General features: G+C 40.3%; 1 protein-coding gene across 1 annotated transcript in view; it reads left to right on the forward strand.

Moving 5' to 3' along the window:
• The window catches only part of LOC127572929 (transmembrane and coiled-coil domains protein 1-like), a 109,024-nt gene that overhangs the window by 80,054 nt on the left and 1,650 nt on the right, over positions 1–27,320 (forward strand). Inside the window, exon 2 of the mRNA XM_052020656.1 lies at positions 25,473–26,291. Within this exon, the coding sequence (XP_051876616.1) occupies positions 25,473–26,291 (819 nt within the window). The remainder of the gene's footprint in view (positions 1–25,472; positions 26,292–27,320) is intronic.

Raw genomic sequence — 27,320 nt, forward strand, 5'->3', positions numbered from 1 at the left:
AAGTATTAGGTACCGGTTTTTGAATTGATTGACTTTGCTTAAATGATTTTAATAATTATGATTATACTTTTTCAATTGTTTCATTCATTTTTAATAACTTTTGCACTCTTTTGAATGACTTTGGTAGGTCTGACAATAAATTAAACTAAACTCAACTCTGCATTCACATCTTCCACTGATAACCTTTCATACCCTTCCTTATCAAGAATTTATCTACCTCTGTCTTAAAATTATTTGACTGTTTCCACCACCATTCGAGGAAGAGAGTTCCAAAGTGTCACAAAAATCTAAAAGAAAATTCTTTGCTTCATCTTGCCTTATTTTTATACAGTTCTACATTCTCACACAAAAGGAATTGTCCTCTTCATACCCACCCTTCAGGATCATTTATGTTTCAATCATTTCATCTCTCACACTTCTAAAAGACAGCAAGTCCACCTGCCTAACCCTTCCATCAGACAACCTGCCCACTCCAGGTACTACCCTTGTAAACCTTAAAAGATCACAGAGATCAAAGAGTTTTATTGCACGCAAACAGATCCTGTTGGACCATTGTGTCCATGCTGACTATTAAACATGCATTTACACCAATTCTACATCAATCCCACCTTTTTCTATTCACATCCCAATCAACTCCTGCCACTCCCCCAGACAAGGGGCAAGTTACAGTAGCCAATTAACCTACTAAAATGGTATGTTTTTGGCATACGGGAGGCAACTAGAACACCCGGCAAAGATCCACGTAGCCACAAGGTTTCTCTGAACTGCATTTACATCCTTAAATAAAGAGGCCATACTGTACACAGTACTGCAGATGTGGTCTCACTAATGTCCTATCACAGAACCTCAGAAACAGGTTTATTATCACTGACTTATATGTCGTGAAATTTGTTGTTTTGTGACAGCAGTACAGTGCAAAGACATGAAGTTACTATAAATTACAAAATAAATAAATAAATAAATGAATGAATGAATGAATGAATGAATGAATGAATAAATAAATAAATAAATAAATGGATGGATGGATAGTGCAAAAAAAAGGAATAATGGACCGTTCAGAAATCTGATGGCAGGGGGAAGAAGCTGTTCCTAAATTATTGAGAGTGGGTCTTCATGCTTCTGTAGTTCCTCTCTGCATTTGTATTCACTTTTGTTCACAATATATGATATGATTCTGTTGGCTCAGCTAATGACTGGCTGTACCTGCATACCAGCCTTTGGTGAGTCATGCACGAGGTCACTCAGATCCCTGTGCATCTCAGAACTCCGTAATTTATCACCACTTAGCTTCCATATACTTTATCACCATATACTTTTAAATCTTCCTGCCAAAATAGACAATTTCAAAATTTCCAAATTTTTCAGATATTTGAACACTCACTTTACCCATTTTTATTCCTCTGAACCCTCCTTATGTCCCCTTTCCTGTCTATTTTTGTGACATGGGCAAATGCATCTTTATGCAAAAGATGTATTTCACTGTGTGTTTCGATGTACATGTGACTAATAAAGAAATCTTATCTTATTTAGCTACCATACCTTCCGTCCTTTGAACCAATTCATTTGCATAAATTGTAAAAAGTTGAGGCCCTAACATTATTTCTAGTGTTACACCTCTCGTTACATCTTGCCAACCAGATAAGATCTGTTTATGCCTACTTGTTTCCTTTGAGGCAACCAATCTTCTATCTACATTGGCACATTACATCCTGCCTCATGAGCTTTTATTTTAAACAATAACCTTTGCTGTGGTATTTTAGCTAATACCTACTGTAAATCTAAGTATGGTGCATTAACTGGGTCTCCTTTATTCACAGTACATGTTATTTCTTCAAATAACTCCAATAATTTGTCAAATAAATTAGTCATGATTTCCTTTTCAAAAACACCACATTGACCTTACCTAATTACTTTAAATGTTCTCTGCTATGCAGTCTTTAAGAATACCTTGGTGACATTTTCCCTAAGATAGATGTTGAGGTGTGGCCTCTAGTTTCCTACTTGCTACTTTCTGTCTTCTCTTTTTGAATAAAGGAGTTGCATTTATTTTTTCTTAATTTAGTCATATCTTCCCCGATTAATGATATTTTGGAAAATTAACACCAACGTGTCAAGTCCCCACTTACCACTTCATTTAAAACCTAAGGAAGAAGTCTGTCAGGATCCAAGGACTTGTCAGCCAACAATTCCAACAATTTGCTCAGTTCCCATTCCATGCAGATTGTAATTTTCCAAGTTCCTCCCTCCCTTCCAAGTTCTGATTTACAGCTAGTTCTGGGATGTTACTTGTATCCTGTATAGTGAAGATTGATGCAAATTACCTGTTTAATTCATTCTTTATTTCCCATCATTAATTCCCCAGACTCACTTTGTTAGCTCTTTCCTTTTATTAATATTCATGGAAACTCCTACTGTTTTAAACACTTTTGGCTGGCTTTGTCTCCTATGTTACCCTGCTTTATTAATCTTTTAGTCATTAATTGCTGTGTCCAATATTTTGACCTGCTACCTGTCTTTGCACAATTTTATGCATTTTCTCTGAACTTGATACCATAACTTATTTAAGTTAATTAATTAATTTGTTTTTAGTTCCACCATTGGAATTTTTATGTCTTGTTAATAACTGTTTATTCCTTGTATTCTGAAAGATCTCCCTAAATAGTTGATGCTGAATCTTGATTCACCAATCCTACAACCTAATTGGCCAGTTACCTCTAACTTCATGTCCTCATAATTGTTCTTATTTAAGTTTCAGATCTCATACAATGACACATAATCTTCTTGAAGTTAAGAATTGAATGCAACATTGAATCATTTTACAATCATTGCCACCCAGTATACCTTCTCTCTGAGGTCATTCATTAATTCTATCTCATTGCACAATACCCGATCCAGTATAACTGCTCTCTGGTCGACCCCAGAATGTGCTGTTCTAAGAAAGTATCCCAGAAGTTTACAGCATAAAAGAAGTATCATTCAGTTCATTCCATCTGTGCCAGGAAGGAAGAGCTACCCAACCTAAACTCACCTTCTAGTATTAGATTCTTAGCCCTGTAGGTCATAACTCTTCAATAACTCTTTAACTCTAACCAAGATTCTGCTTCAGATGGTGAGTTCCAGACCCCCACCCACCTCCAGCAAAAAATGTTGTTCCTCCTCTCCTTTCACCCCTCTGTCAATTACTTTATATCTATACCTGCTGCTGTTTGACCTCACAACTAAGGAGAAAGGGTCCTTCCCATTGACTCTATCTTGGTCCCTCATTTATACACCTCAATTAAGCCTCCCTCAGCCAGAGAAAACAGCCCTGACTTTTCTCTTAGCTACAATGTCCCAGTCTGGTCGACGTCCTTGTAAATCTCCATAAGACCATAAGACATAGGAGCAGAATAGGCTGTTCGGCCCATTGAGTCTGCTCTGCCATTCAATCATGACTTTTTTTTTCAACCCCATTCTCCCTCCTTCTCCCCCTAACCTCTAACCACTCCCCCCCCCAAATCAAGAACCCATCAATCTCTGCCTTAAATACAGCCAATGACTTGGCAACTACAGCCCTCTGTGGCAATGAATTCCACAGATTAACCACCCTCTGCCTGAAGAAATTCCTCCTCATCTCAGTTTTAAAGGGTCGTCCCTTTAATTCTGAGGCTGTGCCCTGAACCCTCGACTCTCCTACTAATGGAAACATCCTCTCCATATCCACTCTATTCAGAACTTTCCCCTCTAGCTCACTGCTGCCAACAAATTCTTGACTACCTGAGCCCTCAATCTGAAATATCAAAAGGATATCCTTGACGATTTGATATCATTAAATACTTTTGGAGGGATTAAAAACTGAAAAGGTGAATCTTCAAAGAATCCTAGTAAAGTTGCTGAATTACCATGAAAAGTATCTTGAATATTTATAATTTACTTACTCTACAATATTATTTTTGATACTTGCAGTTACTGACAAAACAGTCTAGGTTCTACTGATTGAAGTCAATCGGACTGAATTGTGGAGGCAGAGTATAAATCACTGTTGTTACTAGGTTACACTTTTCCAACTGGAGATCCAGGTAATTGTGTTAAGGAGAAAAGGGAAAGAAAAGTAACCTCTAAACAAAATGTGGGAACTTAAAAATAGATTTATCACAGTGTCACATGTTTTCCACAAACAGAGAGCTTCCAGTTGCTATTGTGCTGTCTAAATAGATTTCTGTCAAGAAGTCATGAGGCATATCCCCACAGGAAATGGGGTGAAAATGCAAGAGAAATTTGCACACTTCATGGTCACCACCTGAAATGTGACAATGGCAGAGGTCAGGGAGTAGGCTGCCTTCCTGTTCTCTCAGCTGGTGAATAAGGAGAGGCACAGGAAAGCAAGGAAAGACCCACAGCAATAAATTGAATAAGTGTGCTGACAGTAAGTTGTGATCATTCAGGGTCCCAAACTACACATTGTGGAGTAGAAGTTGCCCGTGTGTGGTTTCACTTAACACAGGCATGTTGTTGCACATCAGCTACCACATGGGCCTCACAGAACAATGATCCAGTGGCAAGGATGACCAAGGTGACTGGAGACCAGAGTTCTGCTGCATGAGAATAATGATCAGACATGGATAAGCATGTGTGGGTTCTGGAACCCACTGCCTCCTTTCTCACCCAACCTCCCACTCTCACTTCAATCTCCAACTCTCACATCAACAACAAATTCTCCTCTATTTTTGGTCGCCCCATGCCTAACCATGTTCCCAGTCCCTGAGCTCAAGCCAGACACTACCCACTTTCTTGGTCTCTGGCTACGTCCATACACCTAACTGCTTCTCCAGTCCTTAGCTCAGGCCAGGCACTATCCGTGTTTCCAACCATTGGTTCACCTGTGGGAGAGGTGGAAGAGTCTATTGTTCCCACACTGGACGGAAGACCAGACTGGAATTGTCATCCTCGATCCTAGTTAGGGATCTGCAATAGACCTGATGTGATTTGAAAATGTCTAATAATTGACAAATGTATGTACCTTCTTTCTACAAAATTAAAATCTTGTAATGCTATTTTTTTAGCAAGATAAAAAGTATATTTTTTAATACCTTACACACAAAAATTCCTCCACCTCATCTTGAAATACACCACCACATCTTGCTGATTGAATTTTTAAAACTTTTAATGTCTCTCCCCACTCCCTCCCATAACAATCATCAGCACAAAGGGTTGAGTTTTTAGATAAGGTAAGATAAGATATCTTTATTAGTCACATGTACATGGAAACACACAGTGAAATGCATCTTTTTGCGTAGTTTTCTGGGGGCAGCCCGCAAGTGTCGCCATGCTTCCGACGCCAACACAGCATGCCCACAACTTCCTAACCTGTACGTCTTTGGAATGTGGGAGGAAACCGAAGCACCCAGAGGAAACCCATGCAGACACGGGGAGAGCGTACAAACTCCTTACAGACAGTGGCCAGATTTGAACCCAGGTCACTGGCACTGTAAAGCGTTACGCTAACTGCTACACTGAAGGCAGGATGGTAGATGTTTTCCATATGGATTTTGGTAATGCATTTGACAAGGTCCTACATGATAGGGTGGTCCAGAAGGTTAAGGCATATGGGATTCAAGGCAAGCAGGCTAATTGAATCCAAATTTGGTTGGTGATAGGAGGTAGAGGGTAGTGGTAGAAGGAGGTCTGTGACTAGGGATGTTCTGCAGGGTTTGGTGCTGGTATCCTTGTTGTTTGTGATATATGTTCGTGACTTAGATGTGAATGTAGGAGGTATGATTAGTAAGCTTGTGGATGATGTGAAAGTTGGTGGTGTTGTGGATAGTGAGGAAGGTTGTCTGAGGCTAAAGCAGGATATAGGTCAGAAGGAAAGTTGGGTGGAATATTGGCAGATGGAATTTAATCCTGACAAGTGCAAGGTGATTCATTTTGGGAAGTCAAATAGGGGTAGGACATGTACAGTAACTGGTAGGGCACGAATGAATGTTGATGAACAGAAGGACCTTGGGGTTCTAGTCCATAGTTTCCTGAAAGTGGCAACACAGGGAGATAGAGTGGTGAAGCAAACATATGGCATGCTTGCATTCATAGGTTAGGGCATAGGATATAAAAATTGGGACATTACGTTGCAACTTTACAAAACACTAACTAGACTGCACTGGGACCATTGTGAGCAGTTCTGCTTGCCACCTTATCAGAAGGATGTGGTTGCGCTGGAGAGAGTGCAGAGAAGAAGCACTAGGATGTTACCTGGATTGGAGGTCTATAGTTATGGGGAGAGATTGGACAGGCTGGGTTTGTTTTCCCTGGAGCGAAGGAGGCTAAGGGGTGACCTGATAGAGGTAAATAAAATTATAAGCAGCATAGATAGAGTAGATAGTCAGAATCTTTTTCTCTGAGGTACGGGTATCAAAAACAAGAGGCATAGGTTTGTGTGATGATTTGAGGGGAAAGGTTTCTTACACAGAGAGTGATTGATATCTGGAACTTGCTGCCAGAGGAGGAGGTGAAGTTGGATACAATTACTATGTTTAAGAGACATTTAAACGTGCACATAATAGGCAAGGCATAGAAGTATACAGACCTAATGTGGGCAAATGGGATCAGTGTGGATGGGCAAAAAGGTCAGCATGGACGTAGTGGGCTGAAGGGTCCAATTCTGTGCTGTGCAATTCTATGACTCTATAACGACCTATGTTGTGTAGCAGTATGCAGGAGTATGTGTAAAGACTTTGTCTATTTCTTTAAGGTGTCCAATTACAATGTGTGTACCTCTAGAGGCCTGAGGGAATTGCTTCCATGGTATCTCAAAATCAAATTAAAGAGACTGAAACAGCTTTGATGCACGTTGGAAAAAACAATAAACTAGTCCCTAAATGTCAACTGAGAGAGCCCATTGTAAAATATGTTAGGCCACTATGCAGAATTAACTCTTCATTCGGAAGTTAACGAAGAGGTGGCCAGGATGAGCATGATCCTTCCAACTTCACTTCAATTTATTGATTTCTTTTTCAAAACTGTCTCCATTGCACCAGTTGCTATAAACTATTCAAAAGCAAAAAGGTAAATCTTCACTGGTCTGCATCGTTGGGGAAGCAGATCATCTACCCATTATAGAACCAGTCCCATTTCCATTTCATTGAAATCAGCAGAATGGAAACTGGCCAGCTTCTGCAACAGCCAGCTATCCTGCTTTACTAAGTGATTGCCCAGAAAATAAACCCAAAATATATGTTTTAGTAGAAATAGGTATTGATTACTGCATTTCTTCTGAAGGAGAAAAAGAATACAGCTTGGTTTCCTAGTAATATTTTACTAGCATCCTTTAAACTTTTGGACTCAACATATGGTTTCTTCCATTCCTGTACATTCTTGTTTCCCTGTGTAAATGCAGCCACTATAGGATCACTCTGTATGTGAGAATCACAAAAAAAGTGGGACAAACTTGATATTGCTTTGCAGTAAGGAGCTAATATATCAAAAGCTGTTTTCTATCAGTATGGTGGTTTTAAGTACATCTGCTCAGAGCAGTAATATTGATGACAAACCATCTAAATTCCTGTGCTACAACAGACAAATATTGTTCACGTCCATGGCTGCTGGGATTGTCCATTAAGGTTTTGGCATTGCAGGTCCTGTATTTCGTATTGTAGAACAGACATTGTCTGTGATAGTTTCTTTTTAACGTGGGGGAGCCATTGAATGACTACCACACCAACATCATCTTAAACTAGTAACGGAGGAGACCAAGACAATTGGAGACCAAACTCTGCTCTGTGAATATTAATGTAAGTACAACCCAACCTGTGCACACTTGCTGACAAGCACAAACACATACACACATAACACACACACACACACACACACACACTCCTGTGGGCTTGGTCACAGGAGCCCTTGCCCACAGTTTTGCTTCTTACTCCTCACCTTTAGGCCATGCAGCATGCTGTTGTGCGGAGGGGCTTGGGAGTGCTTGCGCATGAATCACTAAAGGTTGGTTTGCAGGTGCAACAGGTTATCATGAAGGCAAATGGAATGTTGGCCTTCATTGCTAGAGGGGTGGAATTTAAGAGCAGGGAGGTTACGCTGCAACTGTACAGGGTACTGTTGAGGCCACACCTGGAGTACTGCGTGTAGCTCTGGTCTCCTTGAGGAAAGGTGTACTGGCTTCGAAGGCGGTGCAGAGGAGGTTCACCAGGTTGATTCTGGAGACGAGGAGGTTAGCCTATGAGGAGAGATTGAGTTGCCTGGGATTATACTCTCTGGAATTCAGAAGAATGAGAGGTGATCTTATAGAAACATATAAAATTATGAAAGGGATAGATAAGATAGAGGCAGGAAGGTTGTTTCTACTGGTAGCTGAGACTAGAACTAGGGGACATAGCCTCAAGATTCGGGAGAATAGGTTTAGGACGGAGATGAGGAAAAACTACTTTTCCCAGAGAGTAATGAATCTGTGGAATTCTCTGCCCAGGGAAGCAGTAGAGGCTACTGTTAATAGTTAATATTTAAGACACAGTTAGATAGATTTTTGCATAGTAGGGGAATTAAGGGTTATGGGGAAAAGGCAGGTAGATGGATCTGAGTCCAAGGCCAGATCAGCCATGATCTTATTGAATGGTAGAGCAGGCTTGATGGGCCAGATGGCCAACTCCTGCTCCTATTTCTTATGTTCTTATGCTCCAGCTAAGCCTCTGCTCTCCAGCTCCTGAGCCCAGAAAAATACATTCCTGACTCCTGGTTCCAACCATGTACCTGGCCCATGTTCCCAACCTTTTGTTCTGGACACCCACCTGGCCGCAAACCCATCCCCCCCAGCTCTGGCCGCACACCCATCCCTGGCTCCAGCTACACACTCACAACACCTAGCCCGAGCCATACCCTTGGCCCATGTTCCTGTCACTTGGCTCCAGCTATGCTCCTGGCTAATGTTCCCAATCTCCAGCAATGGCCACAACCCAGTGAAGATATCAGGGGACTTCAGAGATGCCATAATTGTGACTATTTTCAACAACAGCTACAGTATGTTTCCATCAATGTTACAGTGGCAAAGGGTTATAATCATAGTTGACTATTTTTTTAAAGTTCCATTTTCTATTCTAATATCAAATGATATTTGATATTTGCAGGCACGGTAGTGTAGCGGTTAGCGTAACAATATTACAGTGCCAGTGACCCGGGTTCAATTCCGGCCACTGTCTGTAAGGAGTTTGTACGTTCTCCCTGTGTCTGCGTGGGTTTCCTCCGGGTGCTCCGGTTTCCTCTCACATTCCAAAAGACGTACAGGTTAGGAAGTTGAGGGCATGCTATGCTGGTGCCAGAAGCGTGGCGACACTTGCGGGTTGCCCCAAGAACATTCAACGCAAAAGGTGCATTTCACTGTGTGTTTCGATGTACATGTGACTAATAAAGATATCTTATCTTTTTACATGTTCACTGGTTGGAAAGGGCACTCATCCAAACTTGCCTTTCTGTAGAACTGATATTGGTGTACTTTTCTGCTGATATCCTCTAAGTCCCACTCTCTATCTTCAACAGGGTATTTGTATTCAATTACAAAAACTAAGAAAATACAAATTCATGTTGGTTGTTTTATCCTGTTAGAAATGAACACAAAGAACTGCGATTTTCTCAGCCAGATCCAGCACAGGTGCAGCTCTCCGAGGGCATCTGCAAGAGGCAATGTCACAAGAAGGCGACGTCAATCATCAGGGACCCCCACCTTCTGAGCCATGCCCTCTTCTCATTGCTGCCATCAGGCAGGAGGTACAGAAGCCCGAAGATCCACACCTCAAGGTTCAACAACAGCTTCTTCCCCACTGCCATCAGGTTCTTGGACCGACCTGAGAAACCTTAACACTGCCTCTGACAATAGTTTTCCCTCTCTCTCAATCTTGCACTAGTATCATTATGTTCATTCTTTATTCTTGCGCATGTGTAACTAATGTATAATTTTTATTAGGTTAAGTTTATGTTAACTTATGTTTATCATGTTTGTAATGTACTGTGCTTCTGCTGCAAAAAGCTAATTTTCATGGCATTTATACCCTGTGTATGTATCCCTATGACAACAATAAACTTGAACTTGAACTTGAACTTAACAGAGAAAGTGATGCTATAAGAGTGGTTGTTCTGATAACTTCTCTTGGGAAAGAAGTGATGTTCCCATGTGAAATTTATGAATCAAGACAAAAGTGATTTGATAGCCCTCTACAAAGGACTTTCCAGAGTAATAAATGCCAGTCACTGCTTACTTGTTTCTTCCAAACAGGAGTACATTTTATGGTGATAAAATAAGTCAGATTTGGGGGACTGAGAACAGTTAACCGTGAACTGTATAGACTATAGACAATTGCAAGGAGATATCGATAGATGAGTGAAATGGGAGGATAGGCGTCAGATGAAATTTAATGGTAGGAAATGTGAAGGGTTACATATTGGTAGGAAAAATGAGAAGAGGCAATATAAACTAGACAGCACAATTCTTAAAGGTGAAAAAGAACATAGATATCAAGTATGGATCTCTATGTGCATTGTTTGTTGAAAGTGACAGGGCAGTTTGAGAAATTTGTTAAAAAGCATATGGGATTACTGGGTTTTATAAATGGAGGCACAGAGTACAAGAGCAAGGAAGTTAAGATGAACATTGATAAGCACTTGTTCGGCCACAGCAGAAATATTATGCCCATTTCTGGTTGCCATATGCCAGGAAAGATGTGAGGGCTTTGGAGGGTGTGCAGAAGAGATTTACCAAAATGATTTCAGGGGTTGGACACTTTACACACGTGGATAGATTGGAGAAGCTGTGTTTGTCCAAAACAACTGTGGCTGCAATAAAAATTGATATTTAAAATCATGAGGGATGTAGGTAGAGTTGGTAGAGAGAAGCTGTTTCTGAAGTTTGGCACAGTAGTGTAGCGGTTAGTATAAAGCTATTACAGCGTCAGCAACCCAGGTTCAATTCCCGCCACTATCTGTAAGGGGTTTGTACATTTTCCCCCTGTGTCTGCGTGGGTTTCCTCTGGGTGATCCGGTTTCCTCCCACATTCCAAAAGACGTCAAGGTTAGGAAATTGTGGACATGCTGTGTTGGGGCCGTAAGAGTGGCAACATTTGCAGGCTGCCCCCAGCACATTCTCAGTAACGCAAGAAGACGCAGTTCAATGGCATGTGACTAATAAAGAAATATCTTATTTTATCTATTATCAGAAGTTTCAGAACTACAGCACATAGAATAAGGGTAATTGGCAAAAGAACCAAAAGAGAAAAGAGTTTTATTTTACACACAGCAATTAGTAAGGTCTGCAACGTACTGCCAGGATATTAGTGGAGACGGGTTTCATTGTAGCATTCAGAAGGGAGAAGCATAAATATCTGAAAGGAAAGAACTTGCAGGGCTTTAAGGAGAGGGCAGGGGGTGGGGCCAGCTGGATTCCTCTGACCAGGAGCTAGTTTGGATTTGATGAATGAAATGGCTTCCATTCTGTAACCATTCTATGATTCTGTGAATAAGTTTTCCTTCCCAGAAATACTGTCACTGATTTTGAGAACATGTTTCCAGATTCTGCCTGTTTGTGGTTTGAAGCATATAATTTTTTATACATTTTTGCAGAAATTCTTAAGAATTTTTAATGAAATTTCATCGAGCTGGAACATTCATTGTGTTTCTGCCTGATTGGCTGAAAGTTCCCAGTGTTTCCTGTCTGTTTTACAATTGTTGCATCCAAATCCATATTTCCATCCATTTTTCAGAACTACTTCCAAAATGTGATGTTGGCTATCATTCCATCCAGCTTCATTTCCACCTGGGCAGTTAACCAAACAAAAGGGGCTAACACTGTCATTCTGTATCTTTACTTGCATTATGGTAAATTTGGTGGTGAGGGGTGAGGAGGAGGCTGGGTGTTGGTGGTTAATTCTTGGAATGATATGTCAATCTGCTCATGAGAAGCTTGTTTTTCACATCAGTGTAATCCAACTTTTGCCACATGGCCACATGTGCATTAGCAATGTGACAGAGATGCATTATGACTGGGAGTGTCAACTTGTTGTGGCTTCTCCCAGGAGCGTTAGGATGAACAGCTGTTTATTCGGGTTCCAGCTAACTTTTCACTGAAGTTGTAGCAGAAGTTGAAACAACCTCGCACAAACATTTCAAACAGCCAAGTTTTTCTTCGTCGTTATGATATACACAATATGTCTGTTGAGTCTAATTCATTGGAAGTGTCACTCATTCATTTCAGTTTAGAAAGATCATGCTTCAAAGTTTAAATAAGTTTCAATTCACTTCTATCTTGTAACCTTGTGTCTCACTCTTCTTAAATCCTAAATTTTGCAAGGGCATTTGATTGAAATCATTGGAGGAAAGGCATGATTTATTCAGCTTTTGTCTTTCAGTTGCAGTTAATTGACACATGTAGGATACAACTTGATCACACAGGGCTTATCTATCAATGGCTTGTTATATAAATCAGCCTCAATCATTTGACTGGTACCTCCAGAAAAGAGTGTAATATATGTAAATATGTGAATATATGTGAATGCTATAAAGATATATTACCAGTATCACACATCACTTCAACATATGACTCTCTAGAACTTCATCCACAAATGCTAGTGCACCCTATTGCCAATTTTCCGCCTACATTCTCCTATTCCTTGTATATTGGAAAAACACATTTACTATGTTTCAGTTTGATGCTATTGAATCTTTCTATACTTTACAAAGAGTTGTTTTTCTTTAGCTCTATGTCCTTCTGTTAAGATATGTTGTAACACCTGGACCTTCTGGTATGTAATAAATTTTCCTGGAAAGATGAAGTGCAGACCAATCAAGGAGAAAACAAAACTATAAAAGATAAATTATCATTAAAAGCTCAACATGTCCTTTCATTAATTGCACATTACACTCACTGCATTCCAATGGATTTAGATCCAGCTGGGATTTGGTTTACTGTTTAAGATGCCCTTTTACGTTCTCAGTGTAAGTTATTTTCTCTAAAACATAAACATTGTAGAATTAAAGAGTCAAATGTAATTCTGTTGACCTTACACCTCTCAATACAGATAGGGGGATTAGTAAAACATCATTAACATTCCAAACACTTGTTTATTTGACTACAGAATGGAGATTAAGTTCAAGTGCAAGAGCTGGTCATTAATTGTTATGGTTGCATGTGTAAATGGTGTATCTAATTTCATCGTGGGAATTTCATAACAGCAAATGACAGTGCCAGTATTTATCAAAACACAAGGGTGTTAAACTAGTATTATGAAACAGCTGAAACAAAGGGAAAGGAATGCATTTGGCTTGAGTACAGAAAACCTTTTGGGAAAGGAAGATTTTATATTTATTTTAATTTTTTTCACTAACATGCAATTCATGCAAATTTCTATTAAATCTTTCATCTCTCAACTCTATCACCAGACTTCCTCAATCACTTACCATAACACCTTCTCTTCAAGCAAGAACTCTAGAGTAATGGAATTTCTTCAGGATTTTCATCAGCATAACTACAACCTCTTGACCTTAAGCAAGCCCGCTTTGTTCCATGGTAGAAGTTACAAATCATTTGCAGCATGAAGTGAGCCTTGTTAAAATTCAATTTTATCTCAATCCATTTAATACACTTAGTACGTTTCACTGTATAATTCCTGATATATTTCCAGTATATTTGCAGACTGGTTAAGTTGTGAGAATGTGAAGTAGTTTTTTTTCTACAGAATTTAATCTAAATGTATATTATTTCCAATTAAATGGACCAAATCGCATAAGAATTATAAATGCTGTCATGGGAGAAAATTCATGGGATGTTGTGACTGATACAAACCATCAACTGGTGCCTGTGCGTCAAGAGAAAATGTAAGGCCTGGATCTTTTTTCAGCACACATAATAAAAATAACTAAAATTTTACATTCAGACATCTGCTTTCAGTACCGCATTTTGACAGTTTAGCTATGACCTAATGATGGCACAGATCTTGCCTACAGGGAGGCTCACATAGCACATCTTATGCAAAAGAAATCTGCCTTCATGTCTAGCTTTAATCTGACGGATACTGTGTAACACACAGTATGGTGAACATTTTCACAGGGGAAGAAAATTACAAATGGATTATAAAGGTTTAGAAAATTTTGGAAAGAAAGTTGAATAAGATTTTAAAAAAAGAGTAGTGTTGTTTTAGGTGGAATGAGTTACTCAGTTATGTTCAGCATTGAGCTGAGGATGCCCACTCCTCCAAAAATGATGAGTAGATGTCACTAGAAGGTGAAAGAACAAAGTTAATTTGTAGAAGAACTGTCAACAGTCCAAATGCAGGAAATGGCGCAGGACGTTCAAGAATGAAAAGAAAAGATATGCCAAATTATGATGGATGAAATTATGTGGGAGGGAAATGAAAGCCCTGAAAATGAGTTAGGTTTTCACAAAGCTTTTGGTAGGAGTGATGGAATTAGAGTGTTGATTGATGCTGGCTTTATCTGATCAACTGAAAAATGTCCGGGTGTTTACCCATTCTATCTCAATGATGGACTCTAGTTATTTCCCAGTAATTTTGCTTTAAGATAACTGGTCTATAATTTCCTGATTTCCTCTTTTTACCATTCTCAAATGGCGCAGAGACATAAGATATTTTCCTACCTAAAGGAACGATTTCTGAATCAAAAGCTTTGAAGATTGTTAGGAGACTTTTATTTTATAACCATGCCTTATCTCCATATCTTGTGCTTCTATTTTAAAGTAATGGTTATACGTTATCTTCACTCTTTGTTAAGTTGCACAACCTGTTCTTGACCTCCTATTAAATGCTAACTTTGTTCTTTTCACTGACAGTTTGCTGCTCTTGTTTCTCTCTTTGTGTAATTCAGAAGAGTGCATGCAATGATTTGTTGTAAGGGTTATCAGTACCTACAAGACCTGCTCACTTAGGGGGGCTTTCACAATACCATTGAACATTATCCATAAATACTGCGTCCTTCACAGTTGTATTCACAACGTTTTGAACAGTTATATCAGTCATGTAGCTCATTAGTAGCTTTAGAAGCATTAAAGGATCTTTATCACAGGTACAAGTATGAAAAGATCATTGTTCATTTTTCATTGTGGCTAGTAAAACCACATTTTCAGGAAGAACAAATTTTAAAAATGCAGGTTCCCATGACTTTATTATCAGGTTGTAGATTAAACTAAAAAAAGAAAGTATTTGATTTTTTTAAAAGAAAGAGGAAATCTAGCCCCATTGTTTCTCAAAACAGACTTCAGTGTTAATGATCCATGCTGCAGTGACCTCAGTTAATGATCTCATCTCTGATTATAAAGGAATATAAACGTAGCCCAGCTAGAATATTTATTTAGTTTGCAATGATGTTTTATACTCTATTTCTAAGCAATCAAATGGAAACAAAGAATGGCACAAGTTTCTTACACATCACATTAAAGTCTTCACTTTTTGTAAAAAAGAACCTTATTTAAAAGAAGACACACTTATCTTGAATCACAGCTGAATACTGCTTGAAGTCATGGATTTTATTGCCAATGGCCTATTCCTGAGCAGAATGTGTTTGCATGCAAGTAGGACCAAAATGTGTCTGTTCCCTGACTTACAGACTCCAGTTGGTCGAGGGTGTATGTTACTCTAGCTCTGGTATAGTGCTTGCAGGCAGAAAACTTATGAAATTACAGATGTGCAACACATAAGTTTCTGCTTGGACCTGACAGGATATCATGGCTATGTGTACACAATTTCTCAAACAAATCTTGGCTTGGATTTTGCAGTCTTTAATGAATAGCCAGTGCTCTACTCTCACTGTGGTGACAGCTGCTCAGGGATACTTTTTGTTCCTGCATTTATGAGCAGGTTCACTGGACTGTTCTCTACAGCATGTGTGTAGGTCTAAATCAGAGTGGCTATTCAACCAGTCAGACTGAAGCATCCTCAAGCTCATACAGATAGAACATAGAACAGTACAGCACAGGAACAGGCCCTTCGGCCCACGATGTTGTGCCAAACTAATTAAGCTAATGACTGACACCTAATCCCTTCTGTCTACATATGGTCCATATCTCTCCACTCCCTACATATTCATGGGCCTGTCTAAAAGCCTCTTAAGTGCCTCTATCATATTTGCCTCCACCACCATCCTTGGCAGCGCATTTCAGGCACACACCACTCACTGTGGAAAAAAACTTGCCCCATACATCTCCTTGAACTTTCCCCCTCTCACCTTAAACGCATGCTCTCTAGTATTAGACGTTTCGACCCTGGGAAAAAGATACCAGCTGTCAACTCTATCTATGCCTCTCATAATTTTATAAACTTCTTTCAGGTCTCCCCTCAGCCTCTGCCACTCCAAAGAAAACAACCATAGTTTGTACAACTTCTCCAGATAGCACATGCCCTCTAATCCAGGCAGCATCCTAGTAAACCTCTTCTGCACCCTCTCCATAGCCTCCATATCCTTCCTATGACGGGGTGACCAGAACTGAATGCAATACTCCAGATGCAGCCTAACCAGTTTTATAAAGCTGCAACATAACTTCCTGACTCTTGAACTCAATGCCTCGGCTAATAAAGGCAAGCATATCATAAGCCTTATTTACTTGTGCGTCCACTTTCAGGGAGCTATGCACTTGGACCCCAAGATCCCTCTGTACATCCACGTTGTTAAGGGTCCTGCCATTAACTGTACTTTCCCTTTGCATTTGATCTCCCAAAATGCAACACCTCACACTTGCCCAGAGTAAACTCCATCTGCCATTCCTCTGCCCACATCTGCAACTGATTCATATCTTGCTGTCTCCTTTGGCAAACTTCTATACCATCCATACCACCAATCTTTGTATCATCTGCAAATTTACTAACCCACCCATCCATGTTTTCATCCAAGTCATTTATTTATATCACAAACAGCAGACATCCCAGTAGGGATCCCTGCAGAACACCACCGGTCATAGACCTCTATCCATAATAAGACCCATTGACCATTACCCTCTGTCTTCTATGGGCAAGCCAATTCTGAATCCAAATGGCCAAGTCACCACGGATCCCATGCATCTTAATCTCATGGAGGAAAGTGGCTGAATGCCTTACTAAAATCCATGTAGACAACATCCACTGCTCTACCTTCACCGAACACCTTCATCACCTCCTCGAAAAACTCAATCTAGTTAGTAAGACATGACATGCCCCACACAAAGCCATGCTGACTGTTCTTAATTAGGCCATGTTTTACCAAATGTTCATAAATCCTATTCCTGAGAATCCTCTCCAACAGCTTCCCTACCACTCATGTGAGACTCACTGGTCTATAATTTCCAAGATTATCCTAGTTGCCTTCTTGAACAAAAGAACAACATTATCTGCTCGTCAGTCCTTTGGGACCTCGCCTCATAGGACACAAAGATCTTGGTCGAGGCCCCAGCAATCTCATTGCTTGCCTCTCTCAATAACCTGGGGTATATCGCATCAGGCCCTGGGGACTTATCCAACTTAACGTTCCTCAAGAGACCCGACACCACCTCTTTCTTTATCTCAAAATGCCCCAGCATATTACCATGCTCCACACTGATCTCACTATCTTTCATGTCCGTTTCCTTGGTGAATACCGATGCAAAGTACTCATTTAAGATCTTGTCCACACCCTCCGCCTCCAAGCACATGTTCCTTCCTTTATCCTTGAGTGGTCCTACCCTCTCCCTAATTATCCCCTTGCTCTTGATGTATGTTAGATGTTAAACAAGAAAGGATAAACTAGAAATTCTACCTTAATTACACAGAAAGCAAAATAGAGGGAAGAAAAGAAATGATTTAGAGAGAGAGAGAGAAAGGTAAAAGAGACAGACAGAACAAAGTTAACTTTATTCTGAAGGAAAAGGACGCTGCATTTACAAATTTAAATTTTCATTGCCGGAAAGATGTTTGGCAGAAATTACAAGTTCTTCCTCCAATTAAAAATTCATCTGCATTGAATGCACCAGCTCCAATATATTTCACACTTGCCTGTTGAGCCTCACTTTGAGGAAGAAAGACGAAGATGGCAAGATTCAGAAACCTTGGATGACAAGCGATTTAGTCAAAATGTAAAAGGAAGCATAGGTAAAGTTTAGGAAGCTGAAACCTTAAGGAATATGAAGAAAGCAGGAGGGAACTTAAACAGGGAATCAGGAAGGCCAAAAGGTGCCATGAAATGTCCTTAGTGGGTACGAATAAGGAAAATCTGGAGGCAGTTTATACATACTTTAAAAGATAAGATATCTTTATTAGTCACATGTACAGTGAAACACACAGTGAAATGCATCTGTTGCATAGAGTGTTCTGCGGGCAGCCCACAAGTGTCGCCATGCTTCCAGCACCAACATATCATGCCCACATCTTCCTAACCCGTAAGCCTTTGGAATGTGGGAGGAAACTGGAGCCCCCGGGGGAAACCCACGTGGACGCAGGGAGAACATACAAACTCCTTACAGACAGTGGCCAGAATTGAACAGGGTTACTGGCACTGTAATAGCGTTATGCTAACCACTACACTACCGTGCACAAAGGAATGGCAAGGGAGAGCATAGGACCACTCAAGGGCAAAGGAGGGAATTTATGCCTGGAGCTAGAGGATGCAGGCGAGGTACTGAATGAGTACTTTGCATCAGTAATTGGTCACTGGTAGTTGGTTTGTTATTGTCACATGTACTGAGATAAAGAGAAAAAGTTTCTTTTGAGTGCTATCCAGGCAGATCATTCCAAACATAAGTACATTACGGTAGTACAAAGAGAAATGCAAGAACAGAATGCAGAACATAGTGTTACAGTTATAGAGAAAGTGCAGTACAGGTAGACAAATAAGGCGAAAGGGCCATGATGAGATAGACTGAGAGATCAAGAGTTCAACTTTATCGAACAAGAGGTCATTCATGAGTCTTATAACAATGGGATAGAAGCTGCCCTTGAGCCTGGTGATACATGCTTTCAGGCTTTGGTATCTTATATAAGATAAGATATCTTTATTAGTCACATGTACATCGGAACACAGAGTGAAATGTATCTTTTGCATAGAGTCTTCTGGGGGCAGCCCACAAGTGTGGCCACACTTCTGGTGCCGACATAGCACGCCCACAACTTCCTAACCCGTATGTCTTTGGACTGTGAGAGGTCGGACAAACTTGGATTGTTTTCGCTGGAGAGTCAGAAGCGGAGGGGATAGAAGTATATAAAAGTATAAGAGAGATAGACAGGGTAGAGAATCAGAGTCTTTTTCCCAAGGTGAAATGTCAAATAATAGAGTTTTAAGGTGAGAGGAGGAAAGTTTAAAGGATATTTGAAAAGCAAATTTTTTACACAGAGGGTGACAGGTGCCTGGTGGTGGTGGTGGAAGCAGACACGATATGCAGGGAATGGAGGGATACGGATCGCATACGGGTAGATGGAATTAGTTTAAATTTGGCATCACACTTGGCAAAGATATAGGGGCCAAAGGGTCTATTTCTGTGATGTATTGTTCAGTGTTGTATATTTTAATACATTAATACTTAATACAGCAACTGCAGGCACACCCTTGAATTCCAATGCCAAGTTTATCAGATTGGTACTATGAAGATGCAGTCCTTGAGCAAAACAGGACAGCTCAGATGGCAACCTCTAGATATTTGGTTCTTTAGTATATTTTAGGCGCTACTATTTAATTAATTCCAAAATAACAGTGAAAGTTATAAGGTTGACCATTACACTGACATCTAAAAACCCGAAAAGAAGCCTGTCAATTACTCTTCACATAGAAATATCCCTTTAATTCTTCATCAGACTTGGTCCTCGTCTTGTTTTTCACTTGTAGAGCGCATTTTCTTATCAGTGAAGTTCAGACCTGAATACTTTGTCCACTCATATTACATTCAGTAATGTGCTATTTCCAGAAAATGTCACTTCAAGTAAGGAAACATTAAGTAGAAATGAACATAAAAACATTCAGCACTGAAATTTCATGATTAGGAAACTTTAGTGTATAGATACATTTTATAAGTACTAATGTATTAAAATCCTGCTGAAACACTTGAGCAATGCATATATGTAGCATTACTTTGTACATTATTTAACAGCATTGTTAATGCACTTACTCTAATAGGAAATTTGCGTGAACATTAATCAATACACTGATAAAGAGCAGAATTTCTATGAAATGTTTGCTATTTGAAATTTTGCATTGTATGTTTGTTAATGAAAGTAAACAGGTTTAACATTTTTTTCATCTGTGCAGCTTCATTCAAGGTGAATTTTTTATTTGATTTTTTTCTGAACTCTTACTTAAGCCAACCATTATGTTAAAACATAGATAATAAAGTGATATGCAGGAAAATGAAACACTGTAGGCATCTGCCTGGATATTGAGATAATTTATTTGAAAAGATAATAAATTTAAAGCTGAATTGCAGTAACTCTTCTGTTTTAGTCTCTTTGGACCCAGAACTCAGAGGACTAATATGTTTACTAATTCACAAATAACTCATTAAGAGAATATCCAGGGTCATTTTATTGGAAACTCCAGACAACTTTCAGAGAAAAGAAATCCAATCACATTGTTAGGGTCTGTCCTTGAACACATCCCAGGGCAAAGGGCAGAATCCAGAACTCAGAGATGGCGCTTTCTAACACAATATACTACTCTGTCTCTAAATGATCCCAGATATTGGAAATTATATAGTTAATGATTTAGTAGGTTTTATGTGGGGATGAAATATTGAGAACCAATTAAACATTGGGCTGAGATGAATGTGGTTCAGCATAAATCAGGCTGGATCATTCATTGTGTAACTGTTCAGAAACAGTTCAGTTTTTGCCATTTTATGTTCTTACAGATGATATTTTGTTTTGCTTTTGAATTTGTTTTTAGCAAACTATTTATTTCAAATTATACATGCTAAAACTTGAAAACTTAAAATGTATCCTTAGAATGCTGCTATACTGTATGTTCAGTCATGTTAAATCTTTAGCAGTTTCTAGAAACTTGTGACTATGCCTTCTTACACTTTGAAACCCAATGTTATTCTGTGAGCTATGTGATCTGGAACACAGTTCAACAATCAAAAGCATTGTATTGATCCTTATTGTAATACCTGTCTCATTTGATGTTTCCAAACTGTCTTGGGCCTTTTATTCTGTAAGTGTATAGCAGCAGTTACATCAGTTTTGGATTGCACAAGTTGCCTGAGGTAAGAGAACAATTCAAGTACACTTTACTGATAAACAGAGTGCAAAAGTAAATGCATGGCACTAACATGCACTGCCAGATTTTAATTTCTGCAAAAATAATAATTTGCAATAAAAATCATTGATAAAATGTATTTATAACTGTTGTTAGAAATATTAATTAAATTAAAAGATCCCAGAGAAAAAAAAGTATAGAATGAATATGTATTTAATAACATTGATGACTTTAGCTAGGAGGGGTACATCAGAAGAAAAGGATTAGAAAGTTATGCCGATATTGTTCAATGAAGCAGCGTTAAAGGATCCTCATGTGGAACTTCAATATTGGCAGCAATCAGTTGGACTATGACCAAAAATACTTTGTAATAGAGAATATTGATTATTTGTTTTAATACATACAATTCAAAAGCAATAAAAGGACAATAAGGTAACTCTTCTCCCTCTGTAAGTGGTCATGTAAACACAATAATAGAAAATCAATTAATCCTTAACCTAACTGTAAATGTTTGTAGCTCAGAACAGCACGGTAGCATAGACGGCAGCACAGTAGCATAGTGGTTAGCGCGACGCTATTACTGCACCAGCGATCGGGGTTCGATTCCCGTCACTGTCTGTAAGGAGTTTGTACGTTCTCCTGTGTCTGTGTGGGTTTCCTCTGGGTGCTCCGGTTTCCTCCCACATTGCAAAGACGTACGGGTAGGTTAATTTGGGTTTAAAATTGGCAGCGCGGACTCGTTGGGCTGGAAGGGCCTGTTACCACGCTGTAAATAAAATTTAAATATTACAGTAGATGACAAAAAGGTGCAGCTAGAGTCAACATTAGCAAGGTTTGTGAGATTGCCACTGAGGATTGCTGACAAGTCAAGATCTGGCAAATTTGGAATGCAGACCGATAAGAAATTCTAGGCTCTCTTAATATGTCATGCAGATCATGGTTAACTTTGCACAAGCAAAAGTAAATTATTTCAGTATTGTACCTGCTGTGATCTTTTAGACTGCTGATGGCCTGACCTTAGAAATAAATCTTCACTACCCGGGCAGTAAATTATTGCAGGAAGCCCACACATTGACAAAAGCCTCCTATCTGTCATTTCCATTGAAATCAATCAAAACAAAAATAAGGCAGTTTCTATAATGTGATGGTGATTCACCTAATCTGTTTACCACCTGACAAATGAAGATGGAAAAGACCATTTAGAACTAATGGAAGAGGTCACTTACTCACTCGCTTAGTGAAGGCCACGTTCATTCAATCCAATTGGTTTAATTTGCTGGGCTTTGTTAGCATCCATGTTTCCCTTTCATCTTAGAATGCAGAGCATTTACACCACTGAACCAACAGTTTAATAAAGAAAAAGTAGGATAAAGGTAGGTAAAGTATTTATTTGCATATGTAGGTAACTTACAAATAATTTTCTTCTGACTTTCATTGAAAAGATATCACAGTGGGCTTAAGATACTATTGAAGTCAATACAAAACAGGTGCCAAATCCACTGGCCTTGAAATTGTAACATGCTAGTCATGCGTGCCAGGTCCTCTGGCTGCAATATTTTACTGTGCCTAAATCCTAAGGTGTTAGGCCTTACACAAGGAAAATCACATAAAGCCTTTCATCTACAATCTCCTGCTATTGTGGATAATGAAGAGTGTGGAAGGAATTGAGTTCTGGAGTGGATTGGGGGTTGTGGGTGGAAAGGACTGCAGGGCAGAGAAAGAGGAATGCAAGGGAAAGATGAGTGGTTAGGAATGGTTTTGGGGAGATGTCTGAGGGTACCTGAGGACATCAGCAGTAATATGGGGTGAGATTAATCATGAAGAAAGAACACTTAAAGGGAAACCTATATGGAAAATGATGGGTATCTTGGTTGGACCCCTTGGTATTAGATAGCAAAGGTGACTTCAACCCTCCAATTATGGCCCCAGGCATTTGTGGGACTGGTCTCCACTATTTATCAATATGAGTGCTGCACTCCTTTTGACATCATTGCACGTGCTTAACACCCTCCACTGTATCATGTTCGGTAAGCCCATATCTCATTTATTCAATTGCACTATTGTGCTCCATGTGCCAGCAGCCCAATTACCAGTTGGGCTTACCAGTAAGGTTTTGAGAAAATTTCACAGCATAATATGAAAATCATTGTGCTATGCAATATAACTTTAGTAAACAAATCCCAAAGAAATAAAGCTTGTTCATGAAAATTCATGACAAGATCGATTTTGGACACCATGACTGCATTTTCTCGAATATTATTTTTCTACTAAATGCATGCATTTTTATGGAGTTTAAACAGAACAGATGACATGAATTGTACCTATGAGTAAATTGTTCTTATTTACTACCCCTTTACAATTGTTTAAGTTTATCTTTCAAATAGAAGGTTCATTAAAATAATCTCAGCACCTCATGCACAGTAACCAGTTGCTGATGTCAACATTCTGGTTGAAAATTTCTTGAAGTGAATGTGTTGTGCAGTATGAGCAGAACATTCTTTTCCTTTTGATATTCAATGAGTTACAGTATCTGCTCCGTTGCTTTCTTTTGGTAAGCTCATATTCACCTATCTTGTTAAAGCATTTAACTGTAAGGAAGGTAACCAGAAACTGCAAGAGAGCAGAAAGTTGTCTTCTGAAGTCGACCCAGTTTATCAATGAGAGAGTGGGCAGGAGTAAATAGACGAATTCTACTTCTGCCCACTGCACTGCAGATGGTTTTTATTCTCCTAATGTGCATGGGTTATTTCTAACACATTTACTCAAATCACTTCATTGCAAAGTAGTGTGAAATGCTGCTAATACACTGTCTCAAATGAATGATATGTTATCTCTAAGGGAAGAAGTTATATTGCAGTTGCATGGAGGCTTGATCAGACCCTGTGTGAAAGACTGTTTTCAGATCTGGACACTATGTTTCAGGAAGAAGGTAGTGACCTTGGAGGATGTAGAGTGCAGTTTCACCAGGGATTGGAGTTTAAAGGATTAAATTATGAAGATAGGTGTAAACAAGAAAAAAATTGTCCACAGTCACATGCTAAATACAACACATATTAATGCCTGCACACTTCATACCGATTCCCTTCTCAATTTTATTTATTGAAGTCAATAGAACCAAATTCCAGAAATGGTGCCCAATGTGTGACTGCTTCTATGTGACTCATTTAGCACAAGCACCTGATGTCAAATTTCTACCCCAAATGCTAAATGTAAGGCACAGTAGTATAGCGGTTAGTGTAATGCTTTACAGTGCCAGCGACCAGGGTTCAATTCCGACCACTGTCTGTAAGGAGTTTGTACATTCTCTCTGTGTCTGTGTGGGTTTCCTCCAGGTGCTCCGGTTTCCTCCCACAATCCAAAAGATGTACGGATTAGGAAGTTGTGGGCATGCTATATTGGCGCTGAAAGCGTGGCGACACTTGTGGGCTGCTCCCAGAACACTCTGCGCAAAAGATGCATCTCACTGTGTGTTTCGATGTACATGTGACTAATAAAAGATATCTTATCTTATCTTAAAAGAAAGGGATTTGATAGGACAGATATAGATTGACTATGGGGCCCTTTTTCTGCAAATGCTTTCACAAGCAATCACTCAGGGTGTGTTGGAGGCAGGTTGAGATTTGCATGATTTTAACTTCTTTTTGGCCCTTATTCACCTGCTTTTAGTAGGGAAGGGGAGAGGCAAGGAAAGGAGGTGGTGTGGTTGTGGTGAATGAGTATGCTGTAAAAAAATGGCTATCCATTAGTGATAATACCACCAGACCCAACAGAGTTTACTGAGTTCACACATGTAGTTGGGGGTCAGTGAATCCCACAAATCACACCACCACCCTTACATGCTGACCAATGTATTACACCCCCAAGACCAAGTTTCCATCAATTTCTATTAGTCAAGGATGGGACCCAAAATCCAAATACCAAACCACATCCTTGTGGTCGTCCACACACAAATACCTGTTTCCTTCTACAGGTCAGCAACAAAGTGAACTCCACCGGATTACTTCCAACTTTTCCATACATGGATTTCAGTGGTAAACACAGTTATTGTTTCTCATCCATCGATAGAGAAAACAAGCAGGCTGGTGTCTCTCTCCCTTCTCTCTCTCTCTTCTTCTTACTTCTTCAACAACGTCATTACGTCCTTTATCTTCTATTGACGTAAGCACGCCCCACACACACATACACACACACTCTCTATCTTAAAGGGACTTTCACTGAGTCCGTAACATACTGCCATACTTGGGGCTGGACTGCAGGTTGCCACAGATGCCCAGGCCCTTGAGGCACTCCTCTGCCTGGGCTTCGTCCAGCGAGTCCTTCAGGGCAGGGATGTTACCAGCTGGCCAACAATGCTGACCGACAGCAGGGGGCCCGCATCAAGCAGGTCTTCGAGAAGAAGAACCAGAAGTCGGCTCAGACCATCCTGCAGCTGCAGCGCAAGCTGGAGCAGTGTCACCGCAAGCTGCGTGAGATTGAGCACAATGGCATGCCTCGGCAGCCCAAAGATGTGTTGCGGGACATGCAGCAGGGGCTGAGAGGCGTAGGGGCCAAGGTGACGGGTTTCAGTGAGGGTGTCGTGGGTAGTGTACGGGGTGGTCTCTCCAGCTTCTCACAAGCCACCCACTCAGCTGCAGGCGCTGTGGTCTCCAAGCCACGGGAGATCGCGTCCCTCCTCCGCAACAGGTTTGGCAGCGCTGACAACATCCCTGCCCTGAAGGACTCGCTGGACGAAGCCCAGGCAGAGGAGTGCCTCAAGGGCCTGGGCATCTGTGGCAACCTGCAGTCCAGCCCCAAGTATGGCAGTGAGGAGGAATGCTCAAGTGGCACATCAGGATCAGCTGCCAACAGTGTGTCAGGGGCACCACTGGAACCTGCCACCTCCAAAAACAACACGCTAGACCTCGCCTGCTCGAGCTTCGAGGGGCTATTCCAAGAACTGCAGCAAGTAAAAGAGACACAGGCCCAGCTGGAGGAATCATTTGACACTTTGAAGTCTCACTATCAAAGGGATTATACACTGATGCTACAAACTTTGCAGGAAGAGCGATACAGGTGTGAGCGGCTTGAGGATCAGCTCAATGACCTGACAGAGCTTCACCAGCACGAAATCCTCAACCTAAAGCAGGCTGGTGTCTCTCTCCCTTCTCTCTCTCTCTTCTTCTTACTTCTTCAACAACGTCATTACGTCCTTTATCTTCTATTGACGTAAGCACGCCCCACACACACATACACACACACTCTCTATCTTAAAGGGACTTTCACTGAGTCCGTAACAGTACGTTCATTGCTATGTTGAGCCTCACCATTCCATTTCAAAGCTTACACACAGCCAAATCACCAAAATACATTGCCAGACATTCACTTACAAACTTCCCTCTGCTACAAAGTGCTACACGTGGCATTGAACTCAACTAAAAGGCACATGTATGCTGCTCTAACTGTCACCATTATCCCTCAATCCACCTCTGGAAGACAACGTTGGCCATTATGGGAAGAGTCACCACTAAGTCAATGGCCTGCAGCGGGCTAGAAGATTACAATACATTCATTCTGTATGCTTATTCTCACATCCCACACTCCCTTAGACTACAATCTCCCCTGATTTACAAACTGCAGACAGCATATCTTTCACTTGCTCCATTAATCTGATCCACATTAATCTTTTTCCTTGGACTCAGTGAAGAACTACCTAGCCAGGCAATGGTAGCTGATTGCCCATCAATTTGATTCTCCATCCCATTCTCAATCTGACATCTCTGCCTTTGGTCTCCTTCACTGTTCCAACAATGTCCATAGCAATGAAGTTATAAAATGTTGCTAGTGGCCCAGCAACAGCCTCGAAAAATCTGGAGACAAATCGTCATTTACACTGCCACTGGCAATGAGATTCTGGCACCGCTCTGCCCCAACAACTACAAATGAAGAAGTTTATTGACACCTTCCTCCTCATTGATGTCTTGCCCTCCTGCTTATTCCTCCCTCAACAGGAAACCTTGCTCATCTGATCATTCTGCCTGTCACACTTGCATGCATAAAGGAACAACCTATAAAGCCCCATATCTGGAATGTACAGGTTTTGGCTAAAGCATTCTAACCACTCACACCACTCTTGAAAATCCTACATTTCCCAGAATAACAATTGTTGTACCATCTCCCTG

The sequence above is a fragment of the Pristis pectinata genome, chromosome 7 (genome assembly GCF_009764475.1).
Source record: "Pristis pectinata isolate sPriPec2 chromosome 7, sPriPec2.1.pri, whole genome shotgun sequence".
NCBI lineage: Eukaryota > Metazoa > Chordata > Chondrichthyes > Rhinopristiformes > Pristidae > Pristis > Pristis pectinata.